The 24,425-nt window shown below is 44.9% G+C and overlaps 1 protein-coding gene across 2 annotated transcripts in view; it reads left to right on the top strand.

The window, feature by feature from the left end:
- Window positions 1-24,425, top strand: part of MNAT1 (MNAT1 component of CDK activating kinase) — a 129,037-nt gene that overhangs the window by 29,843 nt on the left and 74,769 nt on the right. For both annotated transcript variants that reach the window (XM_073638718.1, XM_073638719.1), the window contains exon 6: window positions 3,789-3,908. In XM_073638718.1, coding sequence (XP_073494819.1) covers window positions 3,789-3,908 — 120 coding nt within the window. The remainder of the gene's footprint in view (window positions 1-3,788; window positions 3,909-24,425) is intronic.

The following is a 24,425-nucleotide window of genomic DNA, read 5'->3' as shown; positions in this document are numbered from 1 at the left end:
TGCATTAGCTGCGGAGTCGTAGGATCATGTGCTTGCACCATTAATAATCGCACCCGGGCAGTCACTGCTCTTTGCGGTTTTACCTATTTTACAATTACCCGTGCCACTGGGCTCCACTCTGCCATATAAAAAGCTTTTGTCTTTTACTGGATTCATACAATGGAGATCCTGTGACATTATCTTCCCCCGTCGTCTATGCTTCGGTGGTCCTGAAACCTACACCACCAATGCCAATAAAAATGGATTCCCTTGACCGAACTCTTTCTATGCTTGGCGACTCCTAGGCTTCTAACAGAGCACATGGTGTATTCTGATATCTGACGAATGCTGAAGCGAAAAGCTTACCTGTACCTGTAGGTATAAAGTGGTGCACATCAAAATGGAGCCCGCTAGTGTCTGTACAAATGCACCAAATGTAGGACTCGCAGTAGTGCCCGTACAGATGTGCCAGCGCTTGTGATGCCACTGTCAAACCATAATAGAAGCGCCAGTCCTGGTACTCATAAACATTCACGTGTTATATAGCTCAAATACAACAACGGACATGGTGCTCTACATTTGTAATACAGTCTTCAGTAAAATTCAGTCCTTGAGTCGAGGACTGCAGCTTTAAGGTGAGGCAGCGCTTATTACGGTGTTGCATAGGTTTCTTTATTAATATTCTAGACATTTGTCATGCAGTTACACTTATAACACTGCAGCTCACAGAGTAAAACTTTTAAAGCCTAGCATTTAGCTGAAAAGGACATGGGGGAGGAGCATTGTGAAAGGAGCACGGTCTTTTTCATTCTCTCAGCCAATCAGCATTGCCGGGCGTATTTTCAGCAGGGCTATCTGACTCCGAGCCCGTACTCGCCTCATCCCTAATGTCCTCTCCAGTTGGATGCCTGGCTAGCAGTGCACCTCCCAAATGTCCTTTTCAGCTAAATGCCAAGCACAATATCCAGCACTAGTTCTTCAATCTATGTTAAATGAGATGTGAGCATCCACTAAATTACGTCTTTTTTTGGGCATCCCCTTTAAGTTAATTGTGTACTTTCAGCTATATTTTTTTTGCGATATAAGCGAGTTGTTGTCATTATAAAACTTGCCATATTTTTTTCCCCATTCTACAATTTGGTGGAATTTTAGAATGAAAACATTGAAATCCTCATTTAGTTGCTTTTATTGGCAGAAGTCTGATCCTCCGGTCCAATCTGATGTGAACGCTGTTTTATTAAATAATACATGATATATATTATTTGGAGCGGAGCCTTCTATAGGTGATTTATTATCATCGACATCTTGTGAGATAGATTCAATCCTACTTTAATGACTAAATCTCGAATTACAGAACAAACGGTATAAGATCTCCTTCATTTTGGACGGCTTAACGGTGATTAACACCCATCGCTTTATTAAAAGTACTCATCCATGTCTAGTTTGAAAGTGCTGACAATTTAATCTAAACTTTTTTTTACATTTTATTTTTAATTAAGAATTACGGTATTATTGTAGTTCTAGGGAATTCCAATGAGAAGAGAAAAATCCTCAGCAATCATTGATCGTCGCAAAGTTCAGTCCTTTTTATTTTCACAAGAAGAAACTGTCTTAAGAAACAACGATGTGATCATGAAGCGACAGTGGGCTTTGTTTTATCTGTTCCCTGATTTTTACTGATCTGGCTCCTTGTAAAAGAAAATAAATAAAATAAAAATAATATATTATTATACTTTATATACATATACAGTACAGACCAAAAGTTTGGACACACCTTCTCATTTAAAGATTTTTCTGTATTTTCAGGACTATAAAAATTGTCCATTCACACTGAAGGCATCAAAACTATGAATTAACACATGTGGAATTATATACTTAGCAAAAAAGTGTGAAACAACTGAAAATATGTCTTATATTCTAGGTTCTTCAAAGTAGCCACCTTTTGCTTTGACTGCTTTGCACACTCTTGGCATTCTCTTGATGAGCTTCAAGAGGTAGTCACCGGAAATGGTCTTCGCTTCACAGGTGTGCCCTGTCAGGTTTAATAAGTGGGATTTCTTGCCTTATAAATGGGGTTGGGACCATCAGTTGTGTTGTGCAGAAGTCTGGTGGATACACAGCTGATAGTCCTACTGAATAGACTGTTAGCTGCTTTTTTCTTGCCATAATACAAATACTAAGTAAAGAAAAACGAGTGGCCATCATTACTTTAAGAAATGAAGGTCAGTCAGTCCGAAAAATTGGGAAAACTTTGAAAGTGTCCTCAAGTGCAGTTGCAAAACCCATCAAGCGCTACAAAGAAACTGGCACACATGAGGACCGCCCCAGGAAAGGAAGACCAAGAGTCACCTCTGCTTCTGAGGATAAGTTTATCCGAGTCACCAGCCTCAGAAATCGCAGGTTAACAGCAGCTCAGATTAGAGACCAGGTCAGTGCCACACAGAGTTCTAGCAGCAGACACATCTCTACAACAACTGTTATGAGGAGACTTTGTGCAGCAGGCCTTCATGGTAAAATAGCTGCTAGGAAACCACTGCTAAGGACAGGCAACAAGCAGAAGAGACTTGTTTGGGCTAAAGAACACAAGGAATGGACATTAGACCAGTGGAAATCTGTACTTTAGTCTGATGAGTCCAAATTTGAGATCTTTGGTTCCAACCACCGTGTCTTTGTGCGACGCAGAAAAGGTGAACGGATGGACTCTACATGCCTGGTTCCCACCGTGAAGCATGGAGGAGGAGGTGTGATGGTGTGGGGGTGCTTTGCTGGTGACACTGTTGGGGATTTATTCAAAATTGAAGGCATACTGAACCAGCATGGCTACCACAGCATCTTGCAGCGGCATGCTATTCCATCCGGTTTGCGTTTAGTTGGACCATCATTTATTTTTCAACAGGACAATGACCCCAAACACACCTCCAGGCTGTGTAAGGGCTATTTGACCAAGAGGGAGAGTGATGGGGTGCTACGCCAGATGACCTGGCCTCCATAGTCACCAGACCTGAACCCAATCGAGATGGTTTGGGGTGAGCTGGACCGCAGAGTGAAGGCAAAAAGGCCAACAAGTGCTAAGCATCTCTGGGAACTCCTTCAAGATTGTTGGAAGACCATTTCCGGTGACTACCACTTGAAGCTCATCAAGAGAATGCCAAGAGTGTGCAAAGCCGTCATCAAAGCAAAAGGTGGCTGCTTTGAAGAACCTAGAATATAAGACATATTTTCAGTTGTTTCACACTTTTTTGTTAAGTATATAATTCCACATGTGGTAATTCATAGTTTTGATGCCTTCAGTGTGAATGTACAATTTTCATAGTCATGAAAATACGGAAAAAATCTTTAAATGAGAAAGTGTGTCCAAACTTTTGGTCTATAGTGTGTGTGTGTGTGTGTGTGTGTGTGTGTGTGTGTGTGTGTGTGTGTATATATGTATGTGTGTATATATATATATATATATATATATATATATATATATATATCTGTTTTCCACGTAGACAGATCCATCCATCTTTCATATATGCTCATAGATGGATTGAGCTTTGCAGCTATTGGTGAGTGCCATGGGTCACGCTAACATTACATTTTATGATGGGCTACAATGATTTGACATTTCAACCATTCTAGATCTTTATCCAGTCTCATTTGAGAAACAGTGAATTGAGCAGACGAGCGCGGAGCACAGGTCGATATGCTCCACTCTCTTCTGACATCGGTTGTCTTTTTTTTGTCTCACTTATTTGTATGCTTTCATCATGTTTTTAATGTAAAGATGATTATTACATTTCACTCCCTTTTCCTTCCAACCGTTGCAGGAGACTTCTCACCTTCCGGCATCTATCCTCCTGGCCCAACACAAGGGTAAAACCACTCAGATCGAAGTGCAGATTGAGAAGACAAGACCAGCAGTCACTTTTTCTACTGGCATCAAAATGGTAAGTCCGTTTCATTATGTGTTGGATGGTTAAAACTGTGCCCACTTGTTTTTCTCAGATTATATTGTACATGAGAAATGGTTATTCAGACCAAACGGATATGGATGTCTTGCCTGTTTTGGTTTCCAGTTCCAGGTCTCTGTTAAAGGGAATCTGTCACCAGGTTTTTGCTATATGAGAGCAGAATGATGTAAAGGCTGAGACCCTGATTCCAGCGATGTTACTTACTCCGCTGTGTGTTATTGTTTCAATAAGATTAGTGTTTTATTAGCAGGAGATTATCACTACAGGACTAGGTGTCTCCTGGTCCAATTCCGCCCCCACCGCTGATTGGCAGCTTTCTGTCAATGTACACTGAAAGCAGCCAATCAGAGGTGTGGGCAGGGTTATACAGAGCTCAGCATTCAGAGCTCTGCTACATCTGCAGCAGAGAAAACTGTCATTTTATCAAAATGACAACAAGCAGAGCAGCAAGTGACACATCACTAGAATCAGGCTCTCTGCATTTACATCATGCTGCTCTCAGATTACCTGAGCCTATTGACAGATTCTCTTTAACCATGATGTGTAGAGGACTTTAGAGCTTATTGTACATTAAAGGGGTTGTCCACTAATTGGACAACCCATGCCCCTTGCAGAATTAAAATAAGATACTCACCTCCCACACTGGCACCAATATCCCAGGGCTCACATGACGTTGTTATGCCACATGAGCCCTGCAGCTAATCCGCAGTCCCTATTTGTTGCTTTGCTCTCACATCTTCCTCTTGTACAAGGTTTGTCCGAAGGAAGTAAGATTGCAGCAGCCCAATAGTGACTAGGGATTAGCTGCAGGGTTTACGAGGCATAACGACATCACTTGCTCGAGACCCAGCGCCAACATCGCTGGAACAGCACCAGTGCTGGAGGTAACTATTTGCTTTTTTTTTTTTTTTTACAAGGGGTAGTACTTCTTTAAAAAAAAGATTGTCCAGGTAGTGTACAGCTCCTTTAAGAGAATCTTACCTTCCCCTTAGCTGTACTTTTTTTTACTAATATGCCTCTTTATACTTGTGTTTTAAATTTTAAACAGGTTGTCCACTACTTTTATCATTGATGACCTATCCTTAGGATAGGTCATCAATGTCTGATCGACTGAAAGAGCTCAGGGGTTTGCCATTAACTTAAAGGGGCTGTCCTGTTTCAAAATTATAAGCTCGCAGACTTAAAAAAAAAAAAAAAGTAAAAAAAATAAGCTGAGCTTTTGCTCGCCTTCCCCCGGATTTATCAATGCCCTTCCACCACTGTTTCTGTCTTTTTGATGGGCTGCAGCGTTGACAGCTCTTCAGTCAATTACGGGACTTAGCGGATCTGCCTTTCAAGATGGAACAAGCCAGTTAAACATAGCAATTGGCTGCAGTGCTGTCAACAAAGACCAGAGCAGCCTCAAAGGATCTGGGGAAGGCGAGTAAGAGCCCAGTTTATTAAAATCCTGTGAATCCATAGGCTGATTAATATTTTGAAATGGGGCAACCGCTTGAATAGAAATACAGACCCCTTTAATTTAGTAAATAAATCCTTATTATACAACGATAGAAATTATTCAGACGGAACCGTGGATATTATGGTAGTAAACAGAAGTTCCATGTACGCGACCGGGCGGTGTGCAGCGACTATCCCGTATTCGCCGCAGTTTGTAGGTTTTGGCTAACGTTGGCTAATACGCTCCTTTTATAGCGGCTGAGATTTGTGAAATGACTGTTTTTATGTTTTATTAGTGTGCAGTAATTTCCTGCAGAGGGAAAAGCTGAGAAATGGTGATGTGGGTGGGCTGGGGATGTGTGGATTCAGCTTATTTATATTCCCCATGCATTTTGTTTCCAAACCTCTCTTCCTTATTTTTTCTCATTAAAGAATAAAAAAAAAAAATCTTGGAATAGACACCAATTCTGAACCCGATCTATAGAAAAATGTGCTTTTTTCTGGCAGCATAAAACATAACCTATGACTGTCCAGCCGCCTTCTCTCGTCCTAAAGAGAATTTGTCAAGAGTAGAAGCCCTCTGCTTTATAGAAGTCTGCTTGGTGTGACCGGCCCACCGCTGACCACCATAATGCAAACATTCGTCTACGGTATCCCTTAAAGTGGAAGTCCGCTATCCAATAATATTTTTCTTTTTCCATCTAGAAAAGTTTATAGATAAATCTCATAATATAACTTTAGTGTTCAGATCTCTATTTTAGGCTGTAAGTTGAAGTCAAGACCCTTGGTCTGTCCGTACATGGACCGCATAATAAGTTTGTGTGAAGCCGTCCGTCGCCCCCCCCTCCTGCTTCCAAGAGCTGTAACGTTTTAAGTTTTTTTTATTTTTCTATTAACATAACCATATTAGGGTTTTATTTTTTTGCGGGACAAATTGTAGTTTTCAATGCCACCATTAATTTTATTAGATGATGTGGTGAAGAATAAAAAAAAAAAAAAAAAAAAAAGTGAAAAATGAACCAAAAAAAAGAAACTAAAACACAATTCTGCCAATGTGTTTTGGGTTTTGTTCTTAGGTTATGTGCGCATGATGTCATTTTCTTATTCCGCCTAAAAAAAACCCATATGCATTTGTACATAAAATTATTTACTTTTCATACAGTGGTGTGAAAAAAAGTGTTTGCCCCTTCCTTTCTTATTCTTTTGCATGTTTGCCACACTTAGATGTTTCAGATCACGAAACAAATGTAAATATTAGACAAAGGTAACACGAGTAAGCACACAATGCAATTTTTAAATGAAGATCTTTATTATTAAGGGAAAAAGAAATCCAAACCTACAGGGCCCTGTGTGAAAAAGTGATTGCCCCCTAAACCTAATAACTGGTTGGGCCGTCCAAAGCAGCAACAAATGCAGTCAAATGTTCCCAATAGCTGGCAATGGGTCTTGTACAACGATCTGGAGGAATTTTGGCCCATTCATCTTTGCATAATTGTCGTAATTCAGCCACATTGGAGGGTTTCCGAGCATGAACCGCCTTTTTAAAGTCATGTCACAACATCTCAATCAGATTAAAGTCAGGACTTTGACTAGGCCACTACAAAGTCTTAATTTTGTTTTTTCTTAAGCCATTCAGAGGTGGACCTGCTGGTGTGTTTTGGATCATTGTCCTGCTGCATAACGCAAGTGAGCTGGTAGACGGCAGAATTCATGGTTTCATTTACCACCGCAAGTTTTCCAGGTCATGAAGTAGCAAAATAGCCCCAGACCATCACACTACCACCACCATATTTTACTGTTGGTATAATGTTCCTTTTCTGAAATGCTGTGTTACTTCTACGCCAGATGTAATGGGACATACACCTTCCAAAAAGTTCAACTTTTGTCTCGTCAGTCCACAGAGTATTCTCCCAAAAGTCTTGGCGATTGTCAAGATGTTTTCTAGCAAAACTGATGAGCCTTTATGTTCTTTTTGCTTAGCAGTGGTTTTTGTCTTGGAACTCTGCCATGCATGTCATTTTTGACCAATCTCTTTCTTATGGTGCAGTCATGAACACTGACCTTAACTGAGGCAACTGAGGCCTGCAGTTCTTTGGATGTTGTTGTGGGATCTTTTGTGACCTCTTGGATGAGTCGTCACTGCTCTCTTGGAGTAATTTTGGTCGGTCGGCCAGCCACTCCTGGGAAGGTTCACCACTCTTCCATGTTTTCGCCATTTGTGGATAATTGTTCTCACTGGGGTTCGCTGGAGCCCCAAAGCTTTAGAAATGGCTTTATAAGCTTTTCCAGAATGAGAAATCTCAATTACTTTGTTTACCATTTTGTTCCTGAATTTGTTTGGATTGCAGCATGATGTCTATCTTTTGAGGATCTTTTGGTCTACTTCACTTTGTCAGGCAGGTCCTATTTAAGTTTATTCTTGATTGAGAACATGTGTGGCAGTAATCAGGCCCTTGTGTGACTAGGGAAATTGTACTCAGCTTCCCAAAGATGTGATAAACCACATTTGTGGTTTAAGGAAGACAGGGGGAGGGGTGGGCTGCAATCACTTTTTTCACACAGGACCCTGTAGGCTTGGATTTCTTTTTCCCTTAACCCCTTTCTGACATTTGTGGTAGTAGTATGTCCTTGTGCCCTGGGCCTATTGGGCCAGGGCCATGCTATTATGCAGAATGTGATCACGCCCGCACACCACCGGTGCGGGGCGATCGCCACCAGATGTCAGCTGATAGTACTGGGTGTCAGCTGTGACAATGTGCCAGGAGCGGTCCTGCACCTCTCCCAGTTTATTAACCCCCAAAATTCTGTGATCGAAGTCGATCGCATTATTCCGGTGGCAAGGGTAGGTAAGCGCTGCATACTTACCTCTTCTCCGGTGTCCCGCGCTGTCTGTGCGGGGTCCCGGTGGTTGTCATGGTGACCCAATGTCGATGACTACATCCGGATCACCAGACAACAGGAAGTTAAGTAGATCGTGCTCGGTGCATAGTCTAACTAACTTGTGTGTGCAGGGCTGCAGTCTGCATAGCATAGAGATGGTGCTGCAGCATTGCTATGCTATGCAAGCGATCCGGGTTAAAAAAATGAAAGTCCCATAGTGGGACAAAGTGTAAGAGTAAAAAAAAGATTCAGAAAGTGGAAAAAAAAATAACATTGTAAAAACATTAAAAAAAAATAAATAAATAAAAAATTGAAAAAATAATCAAAAACAAATATACTGTACCTATGAATAAATATTCTAGAAAAGAAAGTACACATATTTGGTATTGCCGCGTCTGGAATGACCTGACCTATAAAACTGTCCCACTAGTTAACCCCTTTAGTGAACACTGTAGAAAAAAAAAAAAAAAAAAAGCAAAAATGGAATAAAACTCGATCAAAAAGACGAACTTAAATAAAAATGGTACCGCTGAAAACGCCATCTTGTCCCGCAAAAAACAAGCCGCCATACAGCTGCATCAGCCGAAAAATAAAAAAGTTATAGCTCTCAGAATAAAGCGATACAAAAAAATTATTTTTTCTATAAAATAGTTTTTATTGTGTAAAAGCGTCAAAACATAAAAAAAGATATAAATGTGGTAAACGTACTGTAAACGTACTGACCCGAAGAATAAAGCTACCTTATCAATTTTACCACACGTGGAACGGCATTAAAGAAACACCCCAAAACCCTGAATTGTTGGTTTTTGTTTATTCTGCCTCCCAAAAATTGGAATAGAAAGCGATCAAAAAATGTCACGTGCCCGAAAATGGTACCAATAAAAACGTCAACTTGTCCCGCAAAAAACAAGCCGTCACATGACTGTTGGCCGAAATATGGAAAAATTATAGCTCTCAAAATATGGGGGATGCAAAAACTAGTCTTTGCAAAAAAAAAAGAAAAGTTTTTTTTTAGTGTGTGACAGCTGTCAATCATAAAAACCTGATATGAATCTGGTATCTCTGTAATTGCACCGACCCAAAGAATAAAGTTGTCTAATCACTTATATCTCAGGAGGAACGGCGTAAAAAATAAACGCTAGGGTTAGGGTTGTGCTAGGGTTAGGGTTGTGCTAGGGTTAGGGTTGTGCTAGGGTTAGGGTTGTGCTAGGGTTAGGGTTGTGCTAGGGGTAGGGTTGTGCTAGGGTTAGGGTTGTGCTAGGGTTAGGGTTGTGCTAGGGGTAGGGTTGTGCTAGGGGTAGGGTTGTGCTAGGGGTAGGGTTGTGCTAGGGGTAGGGTTGTGCTAGGGGTAGGGTTGTGCTAGGGGTAGGGTTGTGCTAGGGGTAGGGTTGTGCTAGGGTAGGATTAGGGTTGTGCTAGGGTTGGGATTTTTTCAAAAGTAAAGAAAAAAAAAAATGACAATATGGCGACTAGTGTTGAGCGCAAGTGCTGGCTACTTGAGTTTGCATCGGGTGCTCGGGTATGCGCAGAGTATAGGGGGTGCTCGAAGTGACATGGTCGCGTCTCCGCCCCATATGTTTTGCAGCTGTTATACACCCAAAAAAACCTCTCTGTGATTGCCTGCCATGCACAAGTAATCCCCGCATGTTTTTTTTTGGGTGTCTAATAACCGTGAAACACGTGGGCGGGGACTCGAGCATGTCACTTGAGCACCCGCGATACATGGTGCATACCCGAGTACCCGATGCAAACTCCAGTAGCGAGCACTTGCGCTCAAGACTAATGACAGAATATTCAATATGATGACCTAATGTTATCAAATTCTGTGTTGTACCTCTGGGTTCAAAATGTTCACTATAACCCTTGATAAAATCCTGGAGGGGTGTAGTTTACAAAATGGAGTCACTTGTGGGGGGGTTTCCACTGTTTAGGCACATCAGGGGCTCTCCAAACGCAAGATGGCGTCCACTAATTATTCAGGCAAATTTTACATTCAAAAAGTCATATGGCGCTCCTTCCCTTCTGAGCCCTGCCGTGCGCTCAAACAGTGGTTTTCCCCCACATATGGGGTATTGGCGTGCTCAGGAGGAATTGCACAACAAATATTGGGGTCCTTTTTTACCTGATACCCTTGCGAAATTAAAAAAATTGGGGTCTAAAGTAACATTTTTGTTGAATAAGTTAAATGTTCATTTTTTTCCTCCACTGTGTCTGACACTGACTCCCTGGCGCCTGCGCACTAGGCCACTGCAGGGAAAAATGGGGCCGGGAGCAAAATAAAGTGCACCTAACGTTAGAGGCGCTTTGCGCATGCGCGGGAGGTGAACGAGAAGAGTGCAAGTCCCAGGGCCCTGTGATGTGGAGGGGAGGGGAGGAATATGGAAATTAAGCAGATAGGCGGGGATTTCTTGGCGTCCACCGGGCATCCAGCATATGAAAAAGGATTTTATAAAAAGACATTTCTCTGCAATCAGACCTCTAATATGGGCCATACAGGTATGTATAGATTTACTTTTCTATAACCTGTATGCCCATACTAGAGATCTGATAACTCCCAGGGGGTGACAGATTCCCTTTAAAATATAACATAAAATTGTACGGTTAAAATAAAACAGCTGGAAATATTCATCAACATGGTACTATTTGCTTATTTTGGAACGCATATGTTTTCCTTGACTGATTCACAGCTCTACAAGTATTTGTAATAGTAAAACAATTGATAGTTACAGAGCCTCTCCTCCAATTTATTTTGTATACATGCCAAAGGAAAAGCGTAGTAATTGGGCTAAAGTTCTGCTTTTACCTAGACTGTTGTTGTTAACAAATGACAAATTAGATAAAAAATGAAGCAAATAAAGATCAAAGCGATGAGCTGCACAATTGTTCTGTTATTGAATTAATTGAGAAACATTTTCCCTTTAAATTAATGGCTTTATCATCCATTTTTGTGTCCTGAGTTAGGCTAGGTTCACACACACACTGATTCTGGCCAAAATCCAGACGCAGCGCTCAGCAGATAGCACTGAATGTGTGTGAATTTAGCCTTATGGACAAATAGACAACGAGGCCTGATTCATCATTTATGCTTTTTTAAAGTCCCTTTTCTTTTTTGTAATAGGGCATTCACTGCTGTTTTTTTTGCCCCAAATTCTTCAAAAAGGCCCACGTGGTTCATGAATTGTACGCAAAGTCAAAAATAGACTTTTTCTGTGTTTTATTTTTTGTGACTTTTTAGTGCTAAATGACCCCCCCCCCCAAACAAACAAACAAACAAAAAATGGCTTACATAAAATAACTCCAGGGAGGGAACTGAGTGGAGTTGCGCCAAATTTTGCTAATTTTTAAAAAGTTGCACATTTGGAATCGCTAAACTCTGCCCACAAAGCGGAAAGAGAAAAAAAAACCAGGTGAACACCTATAAAATAGACTTCAAAACAGGCATAACTAGAATAGTGAATTGAAAAGAAAAAAAGACACAAAACTAAACAAAAACAGGTACAAAAGTGATGATGAATCGGGGCCCTAGTTTTTAAATTGGATATTTATTAAATTGATTGGAATTGAATTAGCTTCATTGCCTTCAATTTATTATTTAATAAGAGGAAGGGTTTTTCTTCACTTTGTTCTCCAGGCGCACCGGTCCTCTGACTTGCTGCTTGCCATAAGATTTTGCACTTCTAAAAGCTTGACCGTTCGGATCTGTGTCATTCTTGCGCCGTTGGCCACTTTCCCTCTGCAGCATTGGAGGAGAAGCTGGCGAGATCCAGCAATCCAGCCAGCTTCACAACACCGCATGCAAGCTCTATAGAAAAGAGAAAACACAAAAATTGAGCTGGAGTTTGAGTTGGTATACATGCAACACTTAAACGCATGTTCACATTGGCCATTAAACCGACAAAACCTACAAGAAACAAAATGTGCATGTAACATACCTGGCGGCGTCCTTGCATGGTGGTCCATCTCCCACTGTGCAAGAGAGCGCACTTGATCTCCTGTCCAGAGTGTCTCTCTGGCTTCCCTCCATGCTGTCTGTTTGTGTCTGTCTCTGCTGCTTAAGGGCGGCGCCCGATCACTTCCTGCTTTTTGTACCTGCTGTGGGTCACACCCCTTGTGCGTCCTCAGCCTATTGCTGTCTGACACTTGGTATATAGCTCAGCAGCTCCCTTCTATCCCTGCCTGAGCATAAGTGTTTCTTTCAGTGTGTGCTTGCACTCTGAAGGTGCCAGGTCCCGTTCTGTGTTCTCTTGTCTGCCTATCCTGGAGGCTGTTTTTCCAGGCCTGTCTGAACACGCTCCTAGCCTGTTCCTCCTGCCTTCTAGGGGCCGATTACCTAGACCTGTTCCTGTATCTTGTCTGACCTGTCTGAACACGCTCCTAGCCTGTTCCTCCTGCCTTCTAGGGGCCGATTACCTAGACCTGTTCCTGTATCTTGTCTGACCTGTCTGAACACGCTCCTAGCCTGTTCCTCCTGCCTTCTAGGGGCCGGTTCCCTTGACCCGCTCCTGTATCTTGTCTGTCCTGTCTGAACACGCTCCTTGCCTGTTCATCCTGCCTCTCTGGGGGCCGTATTCCCAGACCCGCTCCTGTATCCCGCTGCAGTGTCGGTCTCCTCCGTACACTCAGTTCCAGTCTGAACTCTCTCCTATCCTTTACCTGTTTTTCCTCTATGTCCGTTCCCTTCCTTTTTCTGCAGAGTCTGAACTCGTACCTAACTCCTGCTTGTTGTCTCTGTTCTCCCGTTTGTGAGTTTGTGGTCCACTCGCTACTTCACTGCAAGTACCCTGTGGGTGTCTGGCTCTGCCTTTCCCTTCCTGTCTGTTCCGTGTGAACAGAGCCCTGTCCCCCCTACTCAGCCTAGCCTGCTCTGACTCCTCTGGCCGCTGCTCCGGCAGTCCTGTCCTGCCCTGCTTCTGCCCGCTGCTCCGGCAGTCCTGTCCTGCCCTGCTTCTGCCCGCTGCTCCGGCAGTCCTGTCCTGCCCTGCTTCTGCCCGCTGCTCCGGCAGTCCTGTCCTGCCCTGCTTCTGCCCGCTGCTCCGGCAGTCCTGTCCTGCCCTGCTTCTGCCCGCTGCTCCGGCAGTCCTGTCCTGCCCTGCTTCTGCCCGCTGCTCCGGCAGTCCTGTCCTGCCCTGCTTCTGCCCGCTGCTCCGGCAGTCCTGTCCTGCCCTGCTTCTGCCCGCTGCTCCGGCAGTCCTGTCCTGCCCTGCTTCTGCCCGCTGCTCCGGCAGTCCTGTCCTGCCCTGCTTCTGCCCGCTGCTCCGGCAGTCCTGTCCTGCCCTGCTTGTGCTCGCTGCTCCGGCAGTCCTGTCCTGCCCTGCTTGTGCTCGCTGCTCCTGCAGCCCCGTCCTGCTCTGTTCTTGCCCACCGCTTCGGGCGTTCCCTCTCTGCTGTGGTTGTCTACCGCATCTGCGGTTCTGTGACCCAGTCTGTACTGGGTCTTAACCTTTCTGTGCTCCAGCCCGTCCTTTCGGCCAGTACCTCCCTGCCTGCATACTCGCCTGTATCCACCCATCTGCATACCAGCCGTGTTTGCTTATATCCACCAGTCTGTGCCAGCCTAACCTGCCTGTTCCTGAGTCCCAGTGTGTACTGGGTCCTATCCCGCCTGTGTTCCTACCTGCTAGTGCCTCCCTGTCTGCACTCTAGCTGCGCTTGCCTTTACCCGCCTGCCTGCATACCGGTCGTGCCTGCCTATACCCTCCAGTCTGTGTGCCAGCCTACCAGCCTGTTCCTGTATTCCCCTGTGTGGGTCAACAGCCGTGTCCGGGGTCTGTCCTGGAGTAGCACCTGGTCCCTCTGCTCGGTTCCTCCTTGGTGCACTGGCGTCGTATGCCGTCGTGCGACCCTGGTCGGATCGGGTGAATACTTAGTCACGCCCCTCCAGGCATTCACTCTCCGGCACGGTCCAGTGGAATCACTACTATCACACGCACACGCCGCTCAGCCCGGGCGTGTGCATAACAGCATGCTCAGGCCATGGTTCCCGTTGAGCCCCACGGCCTTCGCTCTTTGAGAAGTTTTTCCAGCGAATACATGCATTAAAATAAAATAAATAAATTTTTTTTCCCCCTTTAGCTGAGTTCCAGGCGAATTACGCACCCGTCCAGATGGATCTATCAGCCCTCGTTCCTGCGGATCCGCCACGTTACTATGGGGATCCAAGACAGTGTCGTGCATTTGTGGAGCAATGCATGCTACACTTTAAGGCCTACCCTCTCTACTTTCCTTCCGATTGGGCTAAAGTGGCCTTTATGATGTCTTACCTGGCGGGTGATGCCTTGGAATGGATCAACCCCCTATATGAAACACAGGATCCGATCCTCCGGGACCTAATGGCCTTCCTGGTGGCCTTTCTAATGGTCTTCGATGATCCTAACCCGGAGGCTCCTGCTGAAGCTTCACCTCCCAATATCCCGGAGCAGCCCCGATGGGTAATGTGTGTGGGTAGCGCAATAGTCCTCCAGCCCAATGAGACTACTGCCCACCCAGAATCCTCACAGGGTGACTACGCTTTCCGGAATACTTCTCTCAACCTCAAGAGGCAGTCCAGACGTGCTAGACGTAGAGGCAAGCCGTCACGCCAGGGTCTGTCCTCCCTGAGACCTCCTGACCCCAACCTAGAAGTCCCTACTGAAGCTTCATCTCCCTGTATCCCGGAGAAACCCCAATGGGTAATGTGCGTGGGTAGTGCACCAGTTCTCCTGCCCGAAGAGACTTCTGCCCATCCAGACTCCACACAGGAGAACTTCCTGCACCCGGCATCAGATGCTTCTCTCTCTTTAACCGGTGTGCATGTCCAAGGATGCTCCAAAGCTGTGGTTACCTCTGAGTCTGTGCACCTCTACTACCTGGCGGAGGATCCCCTGTTGCCTCCTGAATCCTCCGGGATACCACTCGATGACAAATGGAGAGAGACTTCTCTACACCCGGTACTCAATACTTTGTCCGCTTCGTCCTGTGAGCCTGACAATGGGTACCCCAAAGTGGTAGTTACCTCCGAGTCTCTACACCCCTCCGACCAGGCGGAGGATCTCCAGTTGTCTCCTGAACCCTTCGGGGTGCTACCTGGTAACGAAAGGACAGAGACTCTCCTATACTCTGTACCTGATACCTCGCTCGCTTCGTCCAGTGAGTCCAACCTAGTGTACTCCGAAGCAGAAATTACTCCCGAGTCTCTACACCCCTCCGACCAGGCGGAGGACCTCCAGTTGTGTTCAGAACCCTTCGGGGTGCCACCTGGTGGTGAATGGACAGAGACTTTCCTATACTCGGTACCCGATACCTCGCCTGCTTCCTCCAGTGAGTCCAACCTAGTGTACTCCGAAGCAGAGGTTACTCCCGAGTCTCTACACCCCTCCGACCAGGCGGAGGACCTCCAGTTGTGTTCAGAACCCTTTGGGGTGCCACCTGGTGGTGAAAGGACAGAGACTCTCCTATACTCTGTACCTGATACCTCGCTCGCTTCGTCCAGTGAGTCCAACCTAGTGTACTCCGAAGCAGAGGTTACTCCCGAGTCTCTACACCCCTCCGACCAGGCGGAGGACCTCCAGTTGTGTTCAGAACCCTTCGGGGTGCCACCTGGTGGTGAATTGACAGAGACTTTCCTATACTCGGTACCCGATACCTCGCCTGCTTCCTCCAGTGAGTCCGACCTAGTGTACTCTGAAGCAGTTGTTTTCTCTGAGCCTCTGCACTCTTCTGACCCGGCGGAGGACCTCCAGTTGTTTCCTGAATCCTCCGGGGTACCACCAGATAACAAAGAGACAGTGACTTTTCCTCATTATGTACCTGATAACCCGTCTATTTTTTCCTGTGAGCTTGACAAGATGTACCTCGAAGCAGAGATTACCCTCAAGTCTCTGTCCCCCTCCAACCCAGTGAACGACTGGTCCTCGAATTCCCTGCGGAAGATTCTGGCAGGCCTGAAGAAGAGGGGGCGTAAGGGGGGAGGTACTGTAACATACCTGGCGGCGTCCTTGCATGGTGGTCCATCTCCCACTGTGCAAGAGAGCGCACTTGATCTCCTGTCCAGAGTGTCTCTCTGGCTTCCCTCCATGCTGTCTGTTTGTGTCTGTCTCTGCTGCTTAAGGGCGGCGCCCGATCACTTCCTGCCTTTTGTACCTGCTGTGGGTCACACCCCTTGTGCGTCCTCAGCCTATTGCTGTCTGACACTTGGTATATAGCTCAGCAGCTCCCTTCTATCCCTGCCTGAGCATAAGTGTTTCTTTCAGTGTGTGCTTGCACTCTGAAGGTGCCAGGTCCCGTTCTGTGTTCTCTTGTCTGCCTATCCTGGAGGCTGTTTTTCCAGGCCTGTCTGAACACGCTCCTAGCCTGTTCCTCCTGCCTTCTAGGGGCCGATTACCTAGACCTGTTCCTGTATCTTGTCTGACCTGTCTGAACACGCTCCTAGCCTGTTCCTCCTGCCTTCTAGGGGCCGATTACCTAGACCTGTTCCTGTATCTTGTCTTACCTGTCTGAACACGCTCCTAGCCTGTTCCTCCTGCCTTCTAGGGGCCGGTTCCCTTGACCCGCTCCTGTATCTTGTCTGTCCTGTCTGAACACGCTCCTTGCCTGTTCATCCTGCCTCTCTGGGGGCCGTATTCCCAGACCCGCTCCTGTATCCCGCTGCAGTGTCGGTCTCCTCCGTACACTCAGTTCCAGTCTGAACTCTCTCCTATCCTTTACCTGTTTTTCCTCTATGTCCGTTCCCTTCCTTTTTCTGCAGAGTCTGAACTCGTACCTAACTCCTGCTTGTTGTCTCTGTTCTCCCGTTTGTGAGTTTGTGGTCCACTCGCTACTTCACTGCAAGTACCCTGTGGGTGTCTGGCTCTGCCTTTCCCTTCCTGTCTGTTCCGTGTGAACAGAGCCCTGTCCCCCCTACTCAGCCTAGCCTGCTCTGACTCCTCTGGCCGCTGCTCCGGCAGTCCTGTCCTGCCCTGCTTCTGCCCGCTGCTCCGGCAGTCCTGTCCTGCCCTGCTTCTGCCCGCTGCTCCGGCAGTCCTGTCCTGCCCTGCTTCTGCCCGCTGCTCCGGCAGTCCTGTCCTGCCCTGCTTCTGCCCGCTGCTCCGGCAGTCCTGTCCTGCCCTGCTTCTGCCCGCTGCTCCGGCAGTCCTGTCCTGCCCTGCTTCTGCCCGCTGCTCCGGCAGTCCTGTCCTGCCCTGCTTCTGCCCGCTGCTCCGGCAGTCCTGTCCTGCCCTGCTTCTGCCCGCTGCTCCGGCAGTCCTGTCCTGCCCTGCTTCTGCCCGCTGCTCCGGCAGTCCTGTCCTGCCCTGCTTCTGCCCGCTGCTCCGGCAGTCCTGTCCTGCCCTGCTCGTGCTCGCTGCTCCGGCAGTCCTGTCCTGCCCTGCTTGTGCTCGCTGCTCCTGCAGCCCCGTCCTGCTCTGTTCTTGCCCACCGCTTCGGGCGTTCCCTCTCTGCTGTGGTTGTCTACCGCATCTGCGGTTCTGTGACCCAGTCTGTACTGGGTCTTAACCTTTCTGTGCTCCAGCCCGTCCTTTCGGCCAGTACCTCCCTGCCTGCATACTCGCCTGTATCCACCCATCTGCATACCAGCCGTGTTTGCTTATATCCACCAGTCTGTGCCAGCCTAACCTGCCTGTTCCTGAGTCCCAGTGTGTACTGGGTCCTATCCCGCCTGTGTTCCTACCTGCTAGTGCCTCCCTGTCTGCACTCTAGCTGCGCTTGCCTTTACCCGCCTGCCTGCATACCGGTCGTGCCTGCCTATACCCTCCAGTCTGTGTGCCAGCCTACCAGCCTGTTCCTGTATTCCCCTGTGTGGGTCAACAGCCGTGTCCGGGGTCTGTCCTGGAGTAGCACCTGGTCCCTCTGCTCGGTTCCTCCTTGGTGCACTGGCGTCGTATGCCGTCATGCGACCCTGGTCGGATCGGGTGAATACTTAGTCACGCCCCTCCAGGCATTCACTCTCCGGCACGGTCCAGTGGAATCCCTACTATCACACGCACACGCCGCTCAGCCCGGGCGTGTGCATAACAGTGCATATAACCTGCTTTAACTAAATAAGTAAAAAGCAAAAGTGCATGTAAATAAAATTGGGTTCTTAGTAAACACTGTTTTTGATCAAAAAAGCATAAAAGTCTTCCCACCAGTAGCAAGGTGACCCTATTCAGGACGGTCCTACACTGTCTAGTGTTAAGATCTTACCAAGCTTTCCAAGGCTGAGGTGCCCAGAGTTTGGGATTCACTCCTTTGTCTGTCCTTATTCACACTGAGGTCACATCTGACACATGGTAAGGTTTTAATGCTAGGCTGTGTAGGACCATCCCAAATAGGGTCATCTTGACGCTGGTTGGATGGCTTTTATGCTTTTTTGATCAGAAACAGTGTTTACTAAAAACCCTATGCTATTTAAATGCACTTTTGCCTTTTACTAACTTAGTTACAGCAGGGTTTTTGCTCATTTTGTTTCTTGTAGTTTTTGTCTATAGGCAAGGAGAGCGCGCTCACAATCTTCTTTTTTTCTAAGAAACCAACCACCTGTGATAGGCTGCAGCGGTGGCCGGTAACTTGAATAACGAGCGGTAAATACTGAACTAAAAGTCCCTCTGTTCAGCCTCCTAACTGTGGCTGTGATGCATTTGTGACCCTATTCTTTCTCGGTAATGTTTCTACATAATCTAGGGATAGTCTCGCCCCTTGGAAAATCAAATCTTCTCCAGTGAAAGGACTTTGCCAATAATGGCTTCAGAACTTCTAGCATTCTCCTAACAGTGCTCCATGATGTAATGGTGAACAAGGAACATAATTGTTTATTTTAATTTTTTTTCTGCATTTATTTATGTATTTTGAAAGCGAGATTATATTTAGCCGTGGACACGAAACCCGACCATTGTGTAAGAATCGTCTCTTCATTCACTCCGAATAATCTCCTCCATGTATTCAGTTAAAGGGCGCTGTGCCAAGAAGAACAGGTTTGACCTGTCTTTAAGGATTTACAGCCCAGTAGACTGCACAACTGCGTAGGCAGAGGTCACAGCAGAGGTCAGAGAGTTTGTTCTTCACTTCTGGCATTGTATGATGGGTATTCCCCAGAAGTTTGTATGATTGCACGTTCCAAGAAATAAAGTAAAAAAAAAAAAATCTTTAAATGGGATGTCCAGTGAAAACAAGTTATTGGCTATCCATAGGATAGGCGATAAAGTAGATTGGTGGAGGACTGACTGCAGGGACCCGCACCGATTGGCAGAACAGGGCACATTAATTCTCATTGGAGTGGAGTAGTAATGCTCATACCCCACCACTTAATGCATTACCTATGGGGCTGCCAAGCACTGCGCCCAACTTTTTCCGGTACCCCTATAGAGAATAAATGGATTGGCAACGCTGCTCCATTTTGTAACTGGGATAAAAGTGCCCCATTTAGATGATTGGTTTGGATCCGAACAGTCAGATCCCCACCGATCAGTAAGTTAACACCTAGCTGATAAATAGGTGATAACTTGTTTTCACCGGACAACCCCCTATAACACACTTCCCACCTGAACAAAATCCCGTCGCCTCACTGCCTCTTTACATGCCACTTTCCATTAGGATGTGAAAAGGCAGTAATTATTCAGGTCCTTCAGGACCATGATTAACTGCCTATCAGCATTCAGTTCCCTCTGCTCGCAGAGATGTTGCATATAGGGAGTGTGACAGTGGGAGATTGCTCCCTCTGTCACTCCATTGGCTCCCTGCACCGCAGTCGTGGGGTGCTGATGGTTGCTTTGGCTGCTGGAGACCTAATAATGGCCTCCAGGTCTGCCATATATCATAGCAGAATAGACTGTGCCAGACATCTGGTGTCACTGCATCGGTAACAACCAGTATAATAAAGATATATCATTTTTTATCCCACACCGAGAACAGAGAAAAAATTATACGAAAAACGATGCAGGAATTGCAATTTTGGTTAATGTCTTCTCACAGAAAATGAAAGTAAAAAAAAAAATCATCAAAAAGATGTATGTATCCCAAAATAGTACCAATATCAACTACAGCTTGTTACGCAAAGCTGCCCTCTCAAACAGTTCTGTAATCAGAAGAATGAGAACGTTTTCTTCCAGGTGACCGGTCCTCTTTTCTTTAATTATGAGCACAATATATTCTATGTACTCCATTTTATCCAATGCAGCCCACAAAAAAATTTACATGAAAAATTAAAAAGTTATGGCCTTCAAAATGCTGGAAATAATAAAGTTGCAGCCCACTCCTGTCTTATACGAGGCTTTGTCCTTCAGGGGTAACTGGTCCTTACAAATTCCAGCAGATTCCGTTCATGGTTCCATCAGGTTTTTGTCAACATTTCTGGTTCCTGTCGTACAAACTATAAGACGTGTTAAGATGGGTTCCCGTATATAAGCTATAAGCAAGAATTTGTAGCATTTGGTTAGAGTAACAATTTCCTAATCTGTTTTCTTAGTTTCTGGAGGTCGTCTGATCTCAGAGCTGTGAGACTTCCCATTTAGAATGTTACTGAGCCTTTTTCTATCGTAGAAGTATAAAACAAACAGGTCATTGGGGTAGCATTGGTTGGGGCCTAAGAACCTATGCAATCAATCCTGGAACCCTTCATTCTTGACAGTTCCTGAACTGACACTTATGTGACCCTGAAGATATGGGATATGTTTCTAAATTCTGCTAACAGAATATCCCTTTACATTACGTGTAAAGACCAGAGCGCGTCGACAGACATTTTTCTTTATAGGGAATCTGTCAGCTGAGTTATGCTGCCCGAACCACGGGCAACATGCATCAGATGGCACTTGCATTATTGCAGCCTGTCTTTTGTTCTTTTTTGTGTATTATTTTTTTTGCAATTATCGCTTTGATCCTTTAAGAAAAAAAAAAATCTTAATTTATGTTTTTCTCATCTGTAAAAAGTGATTATCGCTTGGGTATGCCAACACTTTCTGATCGCCACTGTCCCCTTTTAAACACCTCTTTGTGGGATAATCATGTTCTCATATATAGAGTTACCTTGCTGATTTTTCCCATACTCTGCTCTCACAATGCATGAATAGACCTGCAAAAGAATTGTTCTCACAATAAAACCAACAAAGCTGAATTCTTACTAAATAATCCTCCCAGAAAGAATGCCAAAGACCTCTTAGACCTGCCATGCTGAATTCTCCTCTTTATTTATAAATGTTTTTTAAAATGCTACTTTCTCAGAATAAGCTATTGTTGTGTATGTACATGAGGATGATCACTGTATCTGCCCTTTTATATGACTTATATATTGCTTTAATAAGCAGTCTCCCCCTCTGCAGGCTCTCTTAGGATACGTTTACACTAATATATTATACAGTCTGCGTACAGACCGCCATACCTTGCCGAACCCAAAGTATCAGCCTCAGGTATTCACTGTACTAGTATGTGGAGACTAGTTACTATATCTCCCATACACTGCTCACACAGAGAATGAAATATTCTTTTCCCCTATCTCTCTTTAGCACATGCAGTGCTGCTGTGACTCCAGCTTGGAGGTGAGATGGTAGAACTCTTACTAGAAGCTGCAACAGCACCTCTGTGTGTCTCTTTCTCTTCAGTTATTGTTAATGTGATAATTCTGTGCTCATTCTTCTTAACAGTACATGTCCTGTTTACACAGAACGACATACTGCCGAGAACAATTGTAGCACTTGCAGTGCTGCTGTGACTCCAGCTTGTGGGTGGGATGGTAGAACACTTACTAGAAGCTGCAACAGCACCTCTGTGTGTCTTTCTCTTCAGTTATTGTTAATGTGATCATTCTGTGCTCATTCTTCTTAACAGTACATGTCCTGTTTACACAGAACGACATACTGCCGAGAACAATTGTAGCACTTGCAGTGCTGCTGTGACTCCAGCTTGTGGGTGGGATGGTAGAACACTTACTAGAAGCTGCAACAGCACCTCTGTGTGTCTTTCTCTTCAGTTATTGTTAATGTGATCATTCTGTGCTCATTCTTCTTAACAGTACATGTCCTGTTTACTCAGAATGACATACTGCCGAGAACAATTGTAGCACTTGCAGTGCTGCTGTGACTCCAGCTCGGGGGTGGGATGGTAGAACACTTACTAGAAGCTGCAACAGCACCTCTGTGTGCCTCTGTCTCTCTTTGTCTCTTAAGTTATTGTTAATGTGATCGTTCTCTTCTCATTTTTCTTAACAGTACAATTCCTGTTTACACAGGACGACATACTGCCGAGAATGATGATTATTTTTAGACCAGCTTAAAAATAACTTCACCCAAGGAACAAGTGTTTTGCTCGTTCCACGGGTGATCGGAAGCCTGTTTAGACAGGCTGATAATCGGGGAAACAAGCATTCACTAGTTCACCATTATCAGCGAGTACAAATATACCTTAAGAGTCACATTTTAACCCCTAACACAAATCCATATACATATACGTGATTCCAGTGTGTGGAGTGGGCTCAGGAGCTGAGCTCTCTACATGTGTGGAGTAGATGTCAGCAATGTTACACAGCCGACATCTGTCTTTAACAGTGGAGCTGTGGTTTCTGATGGGAACCTTTTAAACACCACTGTCCATCTCGCAGGTTCAAGTCCTCTGAGGGGACTAAAAAAATATATGAAAAAAAAAAACATTTAAAAAATAAAAATTAGAATCATTCTTCATTTTTTCCTATTAAAAAAAAATGAAACATATGTGGTATCTCTGCGTCCATAAAAGTCTGATCTATCAAAATATAAAGTTAGTTAACAATGTTACTAGAAAAAAAATCTAAACTGCGGAATTTTGATTTTATCAGTCAAAATGTTGTGTGTAAACCATACTAGTATCAATAAAACCGTCCACTCGCCACACAAAAAACACGTCCTCACACTGCTCAACCATTAAGGGTCTCATCAACTCAAATGTTAAGGGTTTCAAAAAATTAATTGTAAAGCACTGTGGAATATGTTGGCGCAATATAAATAAAAATTAATAATAATCTTATTAAAATGACAATGCAAATCGATTTTTTTATTTTTTAATTTCTTCACTTAAATGGAAAACAAATCTATGCAAATTTAGCATTTCTATAATCCTGACCTGGAAAATCATGATTCGGAGTCATTGTTAGCACAGAATGAGCACCGTAAAAAAATAAATAAATAAAAATACGGTTATGTTCATGAACCCATATTGTCACAAAAGACCTCTTGAGGTTGGCATTTCAATATTTAAGTACTTTAAAAAAACAAAAACAAACAGTTTTCCTTGTACCTGGGGCTGGTATATTAGCCCCAGTTACAGGGGGAATTTCAGCCTCCTACTTGCATAGCAGAGCTGACTGGGTCTCCTAGGATAAAACCTGGGAGTCTGAACTGAAATGTAAATTGATGTGCATGCAAAATGTAAATGCATGTTCACATAAGGCCACTAGACAGAGAAAAACCAAAGACAAGCAAAATACCCAAATAACTGGAAGTGAATGGATAAATCGCAAGTGCATAAAAATAATGATAAATAATAAAGGGTATTTAGTTAACATAATTTTGATCAAAATAATGTAAAAGCCATCCCAACACGTCACGGCAACCCTTATGGGACAGTCCTAACTCTAAAACTAAACTGTGTGCTTCAGTGCATATAAGGGTGTGGCCGCCCTTTGTCTGAGCTGAAAGATTCATTCTGCCTCTCAGGTCCATGCTTCTACTAGGGTTCAGTCTCTCTGCTCTTATCCATATGTATGTCACTTGACAAATAGTAAGGTTTTAATATTAGAGTTAGGACAGTCCCATAAGGGTTGCCGTGACGTGGAGGGATGGCTTTTACATTATTTTGATCAAAATTATGTTAACTAAATACCCTTTATTATTTATCATTATTTTTTTGCACTTGCGAATTATCCATTTACTTCCAGTTATTTGGGTATTTTGCTTGTCTTTGGTTTTTCTGGGTCTCCTAGGATGTAGAAGCTCCTGCCTGCTCCCTCCCTGCACCCAACGATTACCGGTATTTGACCGCTTGATTTAGAAGAGGAAGTGCCATTCACGCTTCCTATTAAGCACAGCGCTTGTTCCTTGCTGTATATACAGCGATTGAGAAGGCAGAGACGGTATCAAACCATCCCTGTCTTCTCTATGGGAATTGAAGCTGTATCTGACAGGCGTATCCTCACTCCCATCACCTTAGAGTAGAATGCAGACCACCCGGACATTAACAGTCTATGGGCAGTCCGGAAGTGGT

The sequence above is a fragment of the Phyllobates terribilis genome, unplaced genomic scaffold (genome assembly GCF_046119375.1).
Source record: "Phyllobates terribilis strain yellow unplaced genomic scaffold, ASM4611937v1 Scaffold_7__3_contigs__length_470593459, whole genome shotgun sequence".
Taxonomy (NCBI): domain Eukaryota; kingdom Metazoa; phylum Chordata; class Amphibia; order Anura; family Dendrobatidae; genus Phyllobates; species Phyllobates terribilis.
Note: the sequence above shows the minus strand (reverse complement) of the source record. Positions and strands in the feature narration are given on the sequence as shown.